The sequence below is a fragment of the Aplidium turbinatum genome, chromosome 9, assembly GCF_918807975.1.
Source record: "Aplidium turbinatum chromosome 9, kaAplTurb1.1, whole genome shotgun sequence".
NCBI classification, from domain to species: domain Eukaryota; kingdom Metazoa; phylum Chordata; class Ascidiacea; order Aplousobranchia; family Polyclinidae; genus Aplidium; species Aplidium turbinatum.
Genome location: NC_137480.1, coordinates 1,548,652 through 1,562,973, shown reverse-complemented (window position 1 = coordinate 1,562,973; position 14,322 = coordinate 1,548,652). Strand labels below are relative to the sequence as shown.

Here is a 14,322-nt window from a genome sequence, read left to right as displayed (position 1 = left end):
CTACCATATCATGTGATCTGTTTAACACCGTTTGATGCAGTTACCTTTGATTCTCGTGGAGCCTATATCGTTGAGTTTGAGCTAGTCAGAAGTACTGTGCAGTTTTTGTCTTTTCCTGTTTATAGATTTAGTTAACCATTGTATTTTATTCAGATGTAGTTAATTTGTATGTATGTTATTCCTGAAGAGGACATCTTGTGATGTCGAAAACGTTCAATACTTCATTTGTTGCGTAGTTTTATGTTTATGTAAATGTAATAAACTTGAAGATGTTAAACTTGATCACGTTGCTCGGCTTCGTATGCCTATGGTTCAACTAAGTTCAACCTATGGTTCTATGTTAACTAAATCTATAAACAAATAGAGGTTTTAGCTAAATTTTCAAAAAATCTAGCTAAAATTGTCAAAAAGAAATTTGATTGTGACATTTACCCTGTGTATAGAACGTTCAAAGTAGGCAGATATTTCCAGCTGAAGTCGCCTACGCCCTTTGCTCTATGTTCTAATGTCGTTTATAAATTCAGTTGTTTGCGTGATGCAAGCCTGACATACATCGGTATGTCAACAAGACATTTATCGACAAGAGCTTGAATTCTGTACAAAAAAGCGCAATTAAAGATCACATTTTCTCATGTACAGAATGTCAAAACAACGTTTCTATCAAGCAATTTGAGATCATGTCCAGAGGCAAGTCTGAGTATCAAACCAAAATCTTGGAAGCCTTGTACATAAAACGTCACAATCCACTTTTGAACAGACAATTGTATGCTTGCGGCTTTTGCTTTGATTCTCGTGGAGCCTATCGTTGAGTTTGAGCTAGTCAGAAGTACTGTGCAGTTTTTGTCTTTTCCTGTTTATAGATTTAGTTAACCATTGTATTTTATTCAGATGTAATTAAATTGTATGTATATTATTCCTGAAGAGGACATCTTGTGATGTCGAAAACGTTCGATATTTAATTGTTGCGTAGTTTTGTGTTTTTTGTAAATATAATAATCTTTAATATGTTAAACTTGATAACGTTGCTCGGCTTCGTATGCCTATGGTACAACAAGACAAACTCTCTACCGAAGCTGTACCTGTAGATATTAGCTGAACTTTGTGGGCAAAGCTATGTAATGATTTCAAGTAAATTGAATCACTATTATCAAAGTAACCTTTCCAGCCTGTTTCACCTTTGCGAGATCGTCAGGAGGTGCTACGTAACACTTTGATTTGAAAAACTTGCAAATTGCTTTAATAGTAAAACTTAAGAGATTTAAATTTGAAAAGAAATGACCGTCTTGCGTCATTCAGGTCTTGCGACATAGGGATCGCGTCATTTGTGTTCGCGACAGTAGGTCGTGTATGTGAAAAGGTAGGTCTACTGAAATGGATACTTACACAAATAAATTTTATTGTAAGTTTTTGCTCATGCCTACTGTTTTCTGCAAAGAATGTTTTTCTGAGATACAGGCTAATAGCGAAACATGGATGCTAAGAGAGAGTGTACTTGCAATTCTGTGAAGAGCAATGTGTGGTGTAAAAACCAGAAGAGAGAAAAAACTGAAGAACTAATGGATATGCTAGAGGTGAGGGAGGCTATTGAACAACTTGCCAGGGTAACTGGAGTAAGATGGTATGGACAATACTGGACAATTGGACATGTACTAAGAAAGGGGGAAGTTTTCTTCGAAAGGCATTGACTTTGATGGTACTGGTAGATGGGAAGAGGAAACAGGGGCTTCCAAAAAGAACAGGTGAAGAATGAGGCAAACAAGGTCGGACTGAAGGAAGAAAATGCAAAGGACAGAACGAGATGGAGAATAGGAGTGAAGGTAATCGCTACAAGGAAAGAATTGGCCACCCCCCACTAGTGGGAACAAAACCGAATTTGGATGATGATTGTAGCATGAAACTAAAGCTAATTAACAAGATACACAACTGTGGTGAAATTCAGGATAACTTCACTAAGACTATCCTAATCCCAAAAGTAGCAAAAAAGTTGTAGTATACTATCACACATCAGCAAAATTCTGCTGCACATTACCAAAAGACGAATAGCCCCAATAATACAACAACCAACAGATGAAAATCCAGTAGGAGATAAAAAAGATGAAACCAAGCCACCACACGGCATTTAACATAATATATTAAACTGAACATAAACTATCTACGAACGTTTTCGGCCATACACATGTTAGCCCATTTCAAGTATCGAAAAAATAACTGATTTTACATCTACATTGAAATAAATAACTGATCTTCACACAAAATTGAAAACGAAATGCATAAGAATGAAACGGCAAAGCAGAGGAGAAAGGCACATCACATGGCGGTTAATTCCGCGAGGCAAACACGCATCATATGATGAATTAAGAAAAGATGTTTAGCAAATAAGAAGCACCTGCGGCAAACAACTGCGTATTGAGGCTAGGATTGCATGATTTTATTAGCAAAGCCTCGTGGATTTTAGTGTCAAATTCGATGAAACATTTACGCAAAACTCTAAAAGATATCAAGGATGGTTTGTTGTTTAAACATGATTGGCAGTCGAATGGTCTTTAATGGCACTTCTTCTGTTCAAATGAGTTAAATCTAAGTGCTCCCTCACTCTCGTGGCCAAATGCCGCGTGGACATACCAATGTATGTACAGTTCGCGTCGTGCGAACAAGTGAACTTGTACACGACATTTGAACACAAGCAGGAGGGAGTCCCAGATTTAAGCTGAAAATAATAACCCACTTTAAATGTTTTATATACGGGAATAATATTCACGTTGAACTTCATTTTAAGAAAACTTGACATGTTACTGACAAAACGTTTCGATGCTTTACCGATAATAGGAACTGTTAGAAAGTTTTTCAATTCACGTTCGTCCGCTTGAGAGTGTGTAGAACGTGAATCCAATACCCTCTGAGCACCTTATTAAAAAACCATGTGGGGTAGTTGTTCGCATTAAAATAAGAACGTAAACGTAAACGATTGACTTCATTATTAAAACTATCAACATTAACAACTCATTAACAACTTCAGAACTGGCAACACTTTCAGCAATTGACAGCTTTGTGAATTGCGTTGTTCGTTTTGCACAAGCTAGCTGTTAGAGAATTGTTACGTCATAGGTATACATAATAAATTAAACTCAGGTATAGGTTTTGCAACGCAAAGGGGATAAATAAAAAATTGTTTGCCCATACCAAACCAAACTAAAAACTCATGGGCCACACCATTCAAAATTGGCACTTCTCCACAAGCCGGACAGTTTTTCTTTGCAGGCTGCGTTTGGCCAGTGGGGCGCAGCTTGCATAATCCTGGTCTAGGAAGTAGCAAGTTTGGCAATACAGGTAACACAGTGCTTGGACAAAAGATTACTTTTAGACAAATGATTTACAATACAATATATTATACTTTATACAATGTGCAGTATGATATTAACTCACCTGATGTGAGTCTGTGTTCATTACCAGCCATCCCCTCAGCTTCTGTTGAAACTTGAGAAACCTGCAAATTTACAATGACAGTTTATTAAGATTTACCACTAAGAGTCTAAGACAATGTACAAAACTAATCACTTTTCATCGATATACTATTTGTCCGCCTATTAATTATTCATTAGCATTTGACCGCCTCATTAGCTCAGTGGTTACATGCTCAACTCAAGATCATGTGGAGCTGGTTCGGCTCTCATGGTGTGCGCTTGACCAAGTCCAACCCATTTCAGAAATGCTCTGCATTTAGCGACAAGTAGTGGATGGAATAATTCTTTGGCAACAACATTTCAACAATCAGAAACTTCACTCTGTCAATCTCGGTAAAAATCCTCTACAAGTAAACAGAGCTGCGATTTTTGCCTTTTTCGATGACGAGGTCACTCGACACGCGCCATCACTATTCGACAAACGCCGTGCCTTACGAAAAAAAAAGGAAAATAAAAAGGAAATAAAAAAAACTGAGAGAGGACTAAACGTAGTCAGGTCGAGGAACAATCAGGGGGGGGGAGGCATCACGTGATGCAATCATAAGAGTGCTGACTTACGTAAACTTTCTTGCGCCAGGTACTTCCAAGCAAGGTCTAAAAGTGACGCTTCACACGAGAAACTCCCAAGGCGTCAGCGCCGCCATTTTGAACACTGCGGGAGAATGCTTTGATCGAAGTTTCAACGCCTGGCATCAAACATTTCGCCACACACGTTTTGTGCTATTCGACACAACGGGTTTCTTTTATAGATAAAATAACCGAAGTAGGCTACTTTAATTGTCAACGTGTTTGCAAGTTTGTATTTATATCTGACTTATGCACTTGTTGTTCCAAGCTTGCAGAAGTGTTTTGCAATGTGAATAAGGAATAGTAGACAGATAAACACGGTTGCAACTTGACTTCCATCCACTAAAAGGGTTTCTGTGATTACGTAATGGGCGATTTTGCATTTGCACTCACAAAAGCACACAACCCAGCTGGCAAAACCCGTCGTTTTTATATTGATTCAACGTCTGCAGACGTTGAATCGAAAAAACGAGAAGCGAAAAATATACTAGAGTAGTCTATCACGAGTCACGACCGCACTGTTTGATTTGTAGTGATGTAATAATACCAAAAGTAGCGATACGCACGCTGTTACGTTAAATCACGTTAAATAACTCAGAGGGAAAAGTAAGTTAATTTTGGGTTGATTCAACGTTCGAGTCAGCACAAATCTATTTAATTTTCCTGGCGGGTTACATTGCGTACCCAGACAGCAAAAATCATCATTTTTACATTGATTCAACGTCTACAGACGTGAAGTCAATGCAAAAATAACGAATTTTGCTGCCTGCGTAACAATGCCCAAGAAGAAATTTACGTTTGTTTTACATAAATTCGACATCTAGCGACTTTGAATTATCATAAAATAACGTTAATTGTTCAACCAGGTACCGGTAACAAATTAATATCTCACTGCGAGATGATTGCCTCGATTTACGTTTACACTAACATAATTTCGGCACAATTGAGATACTGCGAGCAAACACAACACGAGTCTGTTTGATAAAGAACTAGTAGTCACAATCGGAATCATAAGACGCTGTATGGAAGGATGAAGCTGTCGCATCGTCACTGGAATACTTGAAGACGCAAAACTGCCCGTTCATGAACGCGCAATGCCATATGATCAGAAGCATAATTTTTTGTTAGTGCCGAAGAACCGTTTATCTAATTTCGTATTACTTTTTTAACTTGACCCCGTAGCTTTTCTAATTCCGATTTGTTTCCGTCATAAAATTCTTTACAAATTTTGCAAAATACCACACAACTTTTCCTTCTGTTTGATAATCTATAGCAGGTAAATTCCACTTTTTAACTGTATCTTCTTTCACGATGATTTATATTCGCAACGACACCGGTAAATAATAAGCATTCGATGAAAAAATAACATTTGCGTAACAATTAAGCCAGTATTCATAAGGTGGCAAACTTTTTACAGTTCACAATTAAGCATTGTCAGCGCATAAAATAGCTTGCGTGATGCTCTGGGCTACCGCCGTGTGACACGCGATGAAGAAGCGCATAAAATTTCGTTTGATTAAACAATAAAGCATACGGCAATTGTCGCAGCAATCCAACGTGTGTTGATTTGGCGACGGCAATGTTTTTGCCGTCGTAGATGGAATCACTCAACCAGCGTTAAAAACTTAAAGTAAGTGACTCTGATACCACACAACTTGTGCGGTAACTCGCGGCCAAACGCTCATAATCTGACTCTTGTGGCGTCATATTACTATTCGACAAACAAGCGTAGAATTTTTGGTCGTTCGACAAAAAAGAAAAAATCGCAGCCCTGCAAGTAAATATGCAAAACTACCAGGAATCCCCTATCAAGGCTTTGTCAGTCCAAGGATAAAGATTCAAAAACCGAACCCACCGGTATTTCAATGTTAAAAATTTTGAAAACTAAAAACTTTTATTCAATGAAAAGTTTCTCAATCTTTATAATAGTCAGACATTACTTTGATAAAATATTTCTTAGCCTTGTGGCACATTTTAGACTCCATCAGGATCTTTTCCCTGTCTCCAGTGTCCCACATGTACCAAAGAAAACAGGATGACGTTGCCACAAGGCACAAATGTGGAAAAATAAAAAAATTGTTGACTGATTGATTGAATCTTTATCCTCGGACTGGGAAAGCTTCTTGCAGAGTTTAATCCTGGTAGTTTCGCATACTTGTAGAGGCTTTGAATCACTGACGCAGGCCCGGTCACTGAGATTGGCAGAGTGAAGTTTCCGATTGCTGAAGTCTTGTTGCCGGGGAATTATTCCATTCATTAGATGCCGCTAAATAGAGAGCAGTCCTTAACGTGCGTTGCTCAAGCGCACACCCTGAGAGTCGAACCAGCGCCGCTATTGATCTTGAAGTTTCTTCGTTCCAGAAGTGACGCGCTAACCAATTGAGCTATCGGGGCTTGAAGAATGCAATATGCTGAGAAGAACTTTTATTACAACAATTAAACGCTCTGAAAAAATTTGTTATAGCTGCATAGAACAGCAATTTGCATGAAAAGAATCTCACCAATTGCTTTTATTGGAAGCCAATCTAGAGCAGAGGCAACCCAGCTTTTGAAGAAAGGGTCACATGACTGAGAAAAGATGCTAGCAGGCTGTATAACCATTCTGTTTAATTCAACAAAATGGGCGCACTTTATTCAGCTGTATGCAGCAATCGATTCCTTCATTTGTTTCAAGCGAATGGGTTTTACAGAAACAAAGACTCATTGTTTTATAGCAAACGCCAAGTCATATATATATATATTTACTTATTCAAAACAATGAAAACTATTAATACTACAAAAAGTGCTCAATGCTAAGCAAAAAAGCAAAGCAGAGCAAATTAAATCAAATATAGTTATTACTATCTGAAGCCTTTACAAATTGTTTCACCTAACTGATCATCAGAAGGTCTGAAAAAACATGCAAACAGTAATGAATCGATAATTCTGAAAAGATATTAAATATTACAACTGTAATTTAATCTGCCAAAAAAACCTCTAAACCTGTAATTCCTGAGAAGATATTAAATATTACAACTGTAATTTAATCTGCAAAAAAAACCTCTAAACCTGAATTCCTGAAAAGATATTAAATATTATATCCGTAATCTAATCTGCAGAAAAAAAACCTCAGAATTACTCAGGGCTACCTTCATCCGTTACGACAAACTTTCAATCAATTTGTCCAAATGGAAACCAAGCAACAATGATGGCAACATCTGTGACATCATAAAGAAGCAAAATGCATCTGTGATGATCAGCGCAACCTGTTGTAACCTGAACAAAATGAATAAAAATTGTTTTTAAACCTGTAAAAATTAAATGAGATTTATAACCTGTAAAATCAAATGAAATTTAGTTTTTTCAAAATTATAACCTGTGAAAATCCCAAGGAATTGTGATGATGCAACCTGTAGTAAACTGAACAAACGAAATAAAATCTGTTTCTAAACCTGCAAAAATAAATGAGACTCACAGCCTGTAAAAATCAAATGAAATCTTCTTTAAAAAAAACCTGTGAAAATCAAAAGGAATTTATTTTATTTTGAAGTACCGTATTTTACGGACCATAAGGCGCACTGTCAATAAATTGCTTTGATTAGTTTTTTGTTCATACATAAGGCGCACCGGACCATATATAATAGTATATCGGTACTGGTTTTGAGTGTAGGCAATAAAGCACTACCGCACTTGATCCATACATAAGGCGCATCGGACCATAAGGCGCACGATCAATTTATGAGGAAAAAAAAGAATTTAAAGTGCGCCTTGTGGTCCGTAAAATACGGTACTTGAGTTTAAATTTGTTTCTGTGACGACATTTGCCGACCAGTTCCGAACGCTTGTTCTAAAGGTGACCACTATCAGCCTTCAGAATGGCCAGCTTTTCAGCCAAACGAAATTACTGTTTGCATGTTTTTTCAGACCTTCTGATGATCCGTTAGGTGAAACAATTTGTAAAGGCTTCAGATAGTAATAACTATATTTGATTTATTTACTTATTCAGAAATAGCTATTTTCAAAAATTTTATAAGAAAATAAGCAAGGAAAACAGCAAATTGTACTTGAATAGGCTACATTTCACCAGCCGGGTAGACAATCTCACAGGCCCGAATCTGGCTGACGGGCCACAGTTGATCATGCCTCTGATCTACAGTTTGCTCATAGCAAAAATATGTATGTGTAGCTTGCATTTTTTGGGTAAATAAATTTGCTGCAGTAGAATTCGCCTATAACGGCTTCGTTTATAACATCAATTCGCCTATTACGTCACATTTCGCTAGGTCCTGGCAAAATTCCTATCTTTTATGTACATTGTAGTTCGGCTACAACAGCATCACCTATATCATAACGTCAATTCGCATGTAACAGCACCCTTTATTGGTCCCCAGATGTCTTTTGCTCGTCACTTTAAGCCATCACCTTCACCACAAATGGTCAGTCTTTTAATCCAGTTAGCACTGCTGCTTGCAAAATGTCTTCCCTTTATTTTGCTATGTCGTTCGCAGCAGGGACTTTAATTAACTGAATTAAATTTTTTCCCGAGTGAAAAACTATCACGTGTAAAAAGCAGCTCTACAGCTGACCTTTAAACAACTCAAAGCAACAGTTGTACGTGCAGTACTGTATAAACTAGAAGCCGCAGTGTTACGCAGTACAGTTGTCGAAAGAGATTGCTGAAGCAAAATGCCAAACAAACGAAGACATTTCCCTCTTTGGAAAAAAATATGAAATTGTTAGCCAATTCAACAGCGGTAAGACTACAAGCGTACCGGTATCAGAGCTTGCAAAAGAATATGAAATTCCGTAAACCTGAACTACACAGTATACCTGACTGGATTATACGGGTCTGCTACTATTCGGTGAGTCCGATTCGGTGAGTCCGATTCAGTGAGTTCCTAACCTCTAACCCTTAACCCTAACCCCAAACCCTAAAACGACAATGATAATTAGGCTACGGTACCCAATAATTTAAAAAAAAAATTAAAAAAATCCCCCTTTAAGGGATCGGACTCACCGAATCGGACTCACCGAAACGGGCCATTCCGGGATTATACACCTCTTTCTTTAATCAAAAGACAGTTTTGAAATAGTTTGCGGTAGTTCGTCTATAACGTCAATTCGGCTATAACGTCAGTTTTTGCAATCCCCTAGAGGTGCTGTTAAAGGCGAATTCTACTGTATAATGCTTAACTTTTCAATTTCCTTTTAAAAGTCGAGTTAGGCCGATTCTAGTGTATTTTGTGTTTTTGCACTATCAGTTCCTTTTTTCTTTTTATCTAATTTATATAAGTGCTAAAAATATGTCAACACTGTGTAATTCTGATTGACAACAATTTCATAGTTTCAACTAATAAGTTATGATAAATCATTCAGAAACACCCTACACATTAAATAATGCAACTGCTGCAGTGAATGAACCCATTGCGTAATAAGAAAGTTCTGTAGGCTAATATATACAGTTATACACATCAAAGGTTGCAAGTTTACCATATTACTATCATAGAGTCATTGTGTACCGGTATGTTAAAAAATACTTAAGTCACTCCTGACCCCAGGTTTATGGTTTGATGAGTCCTGAATCAGCCAGTTAAGGTCGTCATCAAAATTTTCTTTCATCCTTTCACTGTGATCAGCTGTTCCTTGGTTCATTGTGGTAGTTTAATGCTCAATTCTTAGTTATTGATCATATAGCAACTCTACCAGCATCACCTGTGCATTGTGCAATATATGTTTCATTAGAATTTTTTCAGATGCACATGCACTGTCATTGACAAATTAAAACTATAAATTAAACAATGTACGGTAGCTCCGGCGGCTTTTTCTTTGCAGCATTATTATGTTCCCTTGTGTCTTATTGATGTCGTGAAAACCTGGAGGCATTTAGTCCCTATAGCAGTGTAGTACATCTGCTGCATGCCACAGTGTTACGTTAATTTATGTTACGAGTCATAATAATAATAATAGTATAATAATATAAGGGTGGTGCAAGTACAGTAGGGTGGTCCAAAAAAAACTTTTTTTGTAAATGTTAATGTCTCACCCTAAAATATTGTTACCATTGATGAGAAAATGATATATGTGAATTTTCATAAAGATTGGTTGATATTTAGGGGTTGCTACCGGGGTTCAAAGTTTTGTCGTTTGCCCCCATTTTAACGTTTTAAGAGGATGTGATACAGATATGATATGATACGGTACAGTAAAAAATATGGTACAGTGCCATGGCATATTGCAAGAAAAATACAGTTTAATAATTACTCTATATAGTCTGTTTATAAACTCATGTACGTCTGTATTACGAATTATACTAACTGGTCTACATATATATACAAAATGTGCGACTTTGTATACTTGTGTTTAAAGTTCAGAGACTAAATTTGACAATCAATAACAGCTTTAGAAGACAGTAAATAAACTACATGTACAAATGTACATGATGTAAACTAATATACATAGTACATACATAGTTATTACCCTCTAAACCAGGGGTTCTCAACCGTGGCCTTCGGCCCCCCAAGGGGACCACAGAGCGTTCTCAGGGGAGCCACGATAAAAAGCTTCATTAATAAATTATAACATGTATTGATGAATTATAACAGAATTGTGACACAAAAAACACTCATGTAGGTGTTAGTATCGTAAAGCTAGCTAAAAGCATGTTTTTTCATCATATGTTCTATCTCACTGCATGTTGCATCATCTTTTGTGATTGTAACGTAACAATTAAGGATACGCTTGATTTACTAGCGTAGTCTATTACGAAAAAGAAAGCATTAAATCATTTAATCATTCGTTAACTGTTTTTATTGATTTCGTTTCATTGTTCTTTAAACAAATACATTTTTATTTTGCTCAAGGGGGCCATGGTCTTTTAGAGCCACAGTCTGGGGGGCCATGACTCAGAAAAGGTTGAGAACCACTGTCTAAACCCTTGACAGCCTGTTTCACCCTAAAAGGGTAATCATCAGAAAGTCCTCCTTTTAGGTTAAAACAGGCTGTCAAGGGTTTAGAGCAGTGGTTCCCAACCTTTTTGACCTTGCGGCACCCTATCGAAGAGATAAATAGTTTGCGGCATCCTGGCAAAACTGGGTCAATTTTATGAGATTTCTGTATTTCAAGTAACTGTATGAAATAGCACAGAATGAGTTGTACAGTAGTATAGCGCGCATAAATAAATGTATTTATTCAAAATTTAGTGTGAAATTTGGGCTTGACTTCTTGCACAAGTCCCTTAATATCTCGAGGCACATTCGACAAAGCCACCCACATTTCTTCCTCGACTATAAGCAGTCGTTCTCGTTTTTTTAGTTTTAATGTTCGTTTGTACGGAAAATCCACTAATTTGGAGACCCAATTGTAATCGCAAAGCAATTCACAAAATATATTCATATAAGTATAAAGCAGTGCTCCGCAACCGGTGTGCCGCGGGATAACTATCATCAGAACATACTTTTTGAAAAGAAAGGAGTTTTTATGTTTTAAAAATTCTCGCTTTACCACTGCAAGACAAGTCAAACTCTAGCTAGACTTCCCACAGTGCATTTATGATTTTTTTGCCTCACATTGAAGTTTTCGCAATGGGAAGGCTGCCCTAGTTTTTAAAAAGGCTGGTTAACGTGGTAGTGCGTTTTTAGAAGTCAGGCTAGGTCATTTTGAATTGTCAGTTAGCAGTGTTTAATGAAAAATTTCGTAATATTGAAAGCACAGCTATTAAGTGTAGTAGCCAACGTTTTGTCAATGGCGAGTCCATAACAAACGAGTAGCCTAATTATTTTGCAAAGAACTTCCAGCCAGGAACGAACGACTGGCCAGGAAATTTTTAGAGTGACCAACGAGTTTTTCATAACCCATGGTATCCATTGGAATAACTGCATCAACGTTTGCACAGATGGTGCTTCAGCAATGGTGGGCGAAGGAAGAAGTTTAGCTGCATGGGTAAAACGTCAAAATCCAGCCATTCAACTTATGTATTGCTGCTTACACAGGGAAGCCTTGATGATCAAACATTTTACAAGGGAGCTGACAGAAACAATGAATGACTGTATCCAAATTGTTAACTTTATTAAAGCAAGAAACAAGCGCAAATATCTCATTAAAAAGATGATAGTTATTTTTTACATTTTGAAAATGTGTCGGCCGAATTGTGCCGCAAAATTTTAAAGAGTTTTTAAGTGTGCCGTGAGTAAATAAAGGTTGCGGAGCACTGGTATAAAGAATAAATCAATTATAACTTAGCCTTTTCTCGATTAGCTATGTAGGCTATCGTGTTTGTATGCGCAGGTATGGTATCCCCCATGCAAAAGTTTATATTTTATAGTGGTTCGCAAACAATCGTGCAATTTTATAATCGTGCTGGGTCACACAATCCGATAATCCATCACTGCAATTTGACTTTGTGCGCCGTGAAACGCAAAATAAAATCATGAAACCTGGCAATAATGATGCGTTTCAAACGTTTTTATGGAAAAAACAGCAACGATTCAAAATCTCTTTCACGCTGTTATTCCTGGGCGAGAAAACAAAGGCTTATTGTGGATTAGAGTTAAAATAAATAAATAAATTCCACACTTACCGGGTTAAAGTTAAAATATCTCGCGGCACCCTTGAGCATTGCAATTGGCACCCCGGTTGGGACATTGCCGAGCGTGGAGTGGCGTTGATCACGGAATACAACACATTACACACATGTGACGAAGAACAAAAACAGTATCTTTTGCGTGTCGTCGCCGATCACCGTCAGCGATATCCAGACTGCAGTAGAAAGACCCTCGCGCAATAATTCCTGTATGTAGTTTATTTGTTGTATTCTAAAGCTGTTAATGAATGTCCAATTTAGTCTCTGAATTTTAAACACAAGTATACAAAGTCGCAGCGGTGACGCGCTCGCTTTCCAATTATGCAATCCTGGTTTGACTCCCGGCTTATACTGGTTGTTGACAAACACCGCCCACGCCCACCTCTACCCAGGGTATAATATATTGGGTGGGCGTAGTTGCTGAAGTAAAGGCGGCCGAGAGAAAGGAACTGGCCACCCTACTCTCGTTAGTGCCGAAGGCTTAGTATAATGAGAACCTCATCCCTCGATGCTTGTATTCAAGTATGGGACTCACCTTTACCTTATACAAAGTCGCACATTTCGTACATGTACACCAGTTAGTATAATTCGTAATACAGACACATGAGTTTATAAACAGACCATAGAGTAATTATTAAACTGTATTTTTATTGCAATATACAATGGCACTGTACCGTATTTTTTACTGTACCGTATCATATCATATCCTCTCGAAACGTTAAAATGGGGGCAAACGACAAAACTTTGAACCCCGGTAGCAACCCCTAAATATCAACCAATCTTTATGAAAATTCACATATATCATTTTCTCATCAATGGTAACAATATTTTAGGGTGAGACATTAACATTTACAAAAAAAGTTTTTTTTGGACCACCCTAAAGTACAGTGATGCTTTTTCACCTTCATGATAACTTACATAGCAATATAGTCATGATTTGATTCGGTTCACCACATTCTGTTAGTTAGGCATTTTTAGGTTGTAATCTTTTGAGTTAATATGTCCTGATGGTTTGAAGATTTGTTTTATGCAATGAACTCATACATGTAGAGTTGTAGACATCCAGACATCACTCACGGATCATTCCCACCACCGAAGTGCTCGGGATGTCACTGCAATAATTTACAGGTAGGTATGAGCAGATGCTTTGGACTACTCGACATCCACTACATGGCCTACTTAACAAAGTTTGCAAGCTCCAAATCTTTCTTCACTCCCTCATTGGTAGTTTATCGTATAAAAATAATAACCTCCACTATGAAGTCATCAAAGTTTTGTGATCATTTGAAAACTCCGGAAACAGACGACAACAATAATAAGCCCACCTGCTGTCATTTGAGCAATGATACAAGTGCTGTGAAGATAGTCTTATGACTAATTAACAACAACCACCTCTCTATATCATGTTCAATTTTCAGAATTAGTTCTTATACAGAACTGAGATAGAACATAAATACAGAAAGGCACTGACAGATTGCACAGTTGAAAACCTTCAAAGCGTATAATTATATATACAGCAAAATCAACACGTTCAGTTCAGCTTTTTTTGACCGACACAACGAATCAATCAATTCTCTATTTTATTAAAAAAACGAAACACAGAAGATACTTAAACAATACATGCAATGTTTAGGTTTTGTTATTGATAGGAAGACAACGAAATGACCACACGGTCCACTAGATAGTTACAACCATGGAAATTAACAACAAAAAACAATATCATATTCTTTTGCTTTA

The 14,322-nt window shown here is 37.3% G+C and overlaps 1 protein-coding gene across 1 annotated transcript in view; it reads right to left on the bottom strand.

Moving 5' to 3' along the window:
• The window catches only part of LOC145777019 (uncharacterized), a 36,530-nt gene extending 22,940 nt beyond the window's left edge, over positions 1-13,590 (bottom strand). Inside the window, exons 1-3 of the mRNA XM_082588286.1 lie at positions 13,504-13,590; positions 9,561-9,719; positions 3,424-3,484 (exon numbers count right to left, since the gene is read on the bottom strand). Of these exons, the coding sequence (XP_082444412.1) occupies positions 3,424-3,484; positions 9,561-9,659 (160 nt within the window). The 5' untranslated portion in view covers positions 9,660-9,719; positions 13,504-13,590. The remainder of the gene's footprint in view (positions 1-3,423; positions 3,485-9,560; positions 9,720-13,503) is intronic.
• Positions 13,591-14,322: the final 732 nt, after the last annotated feature.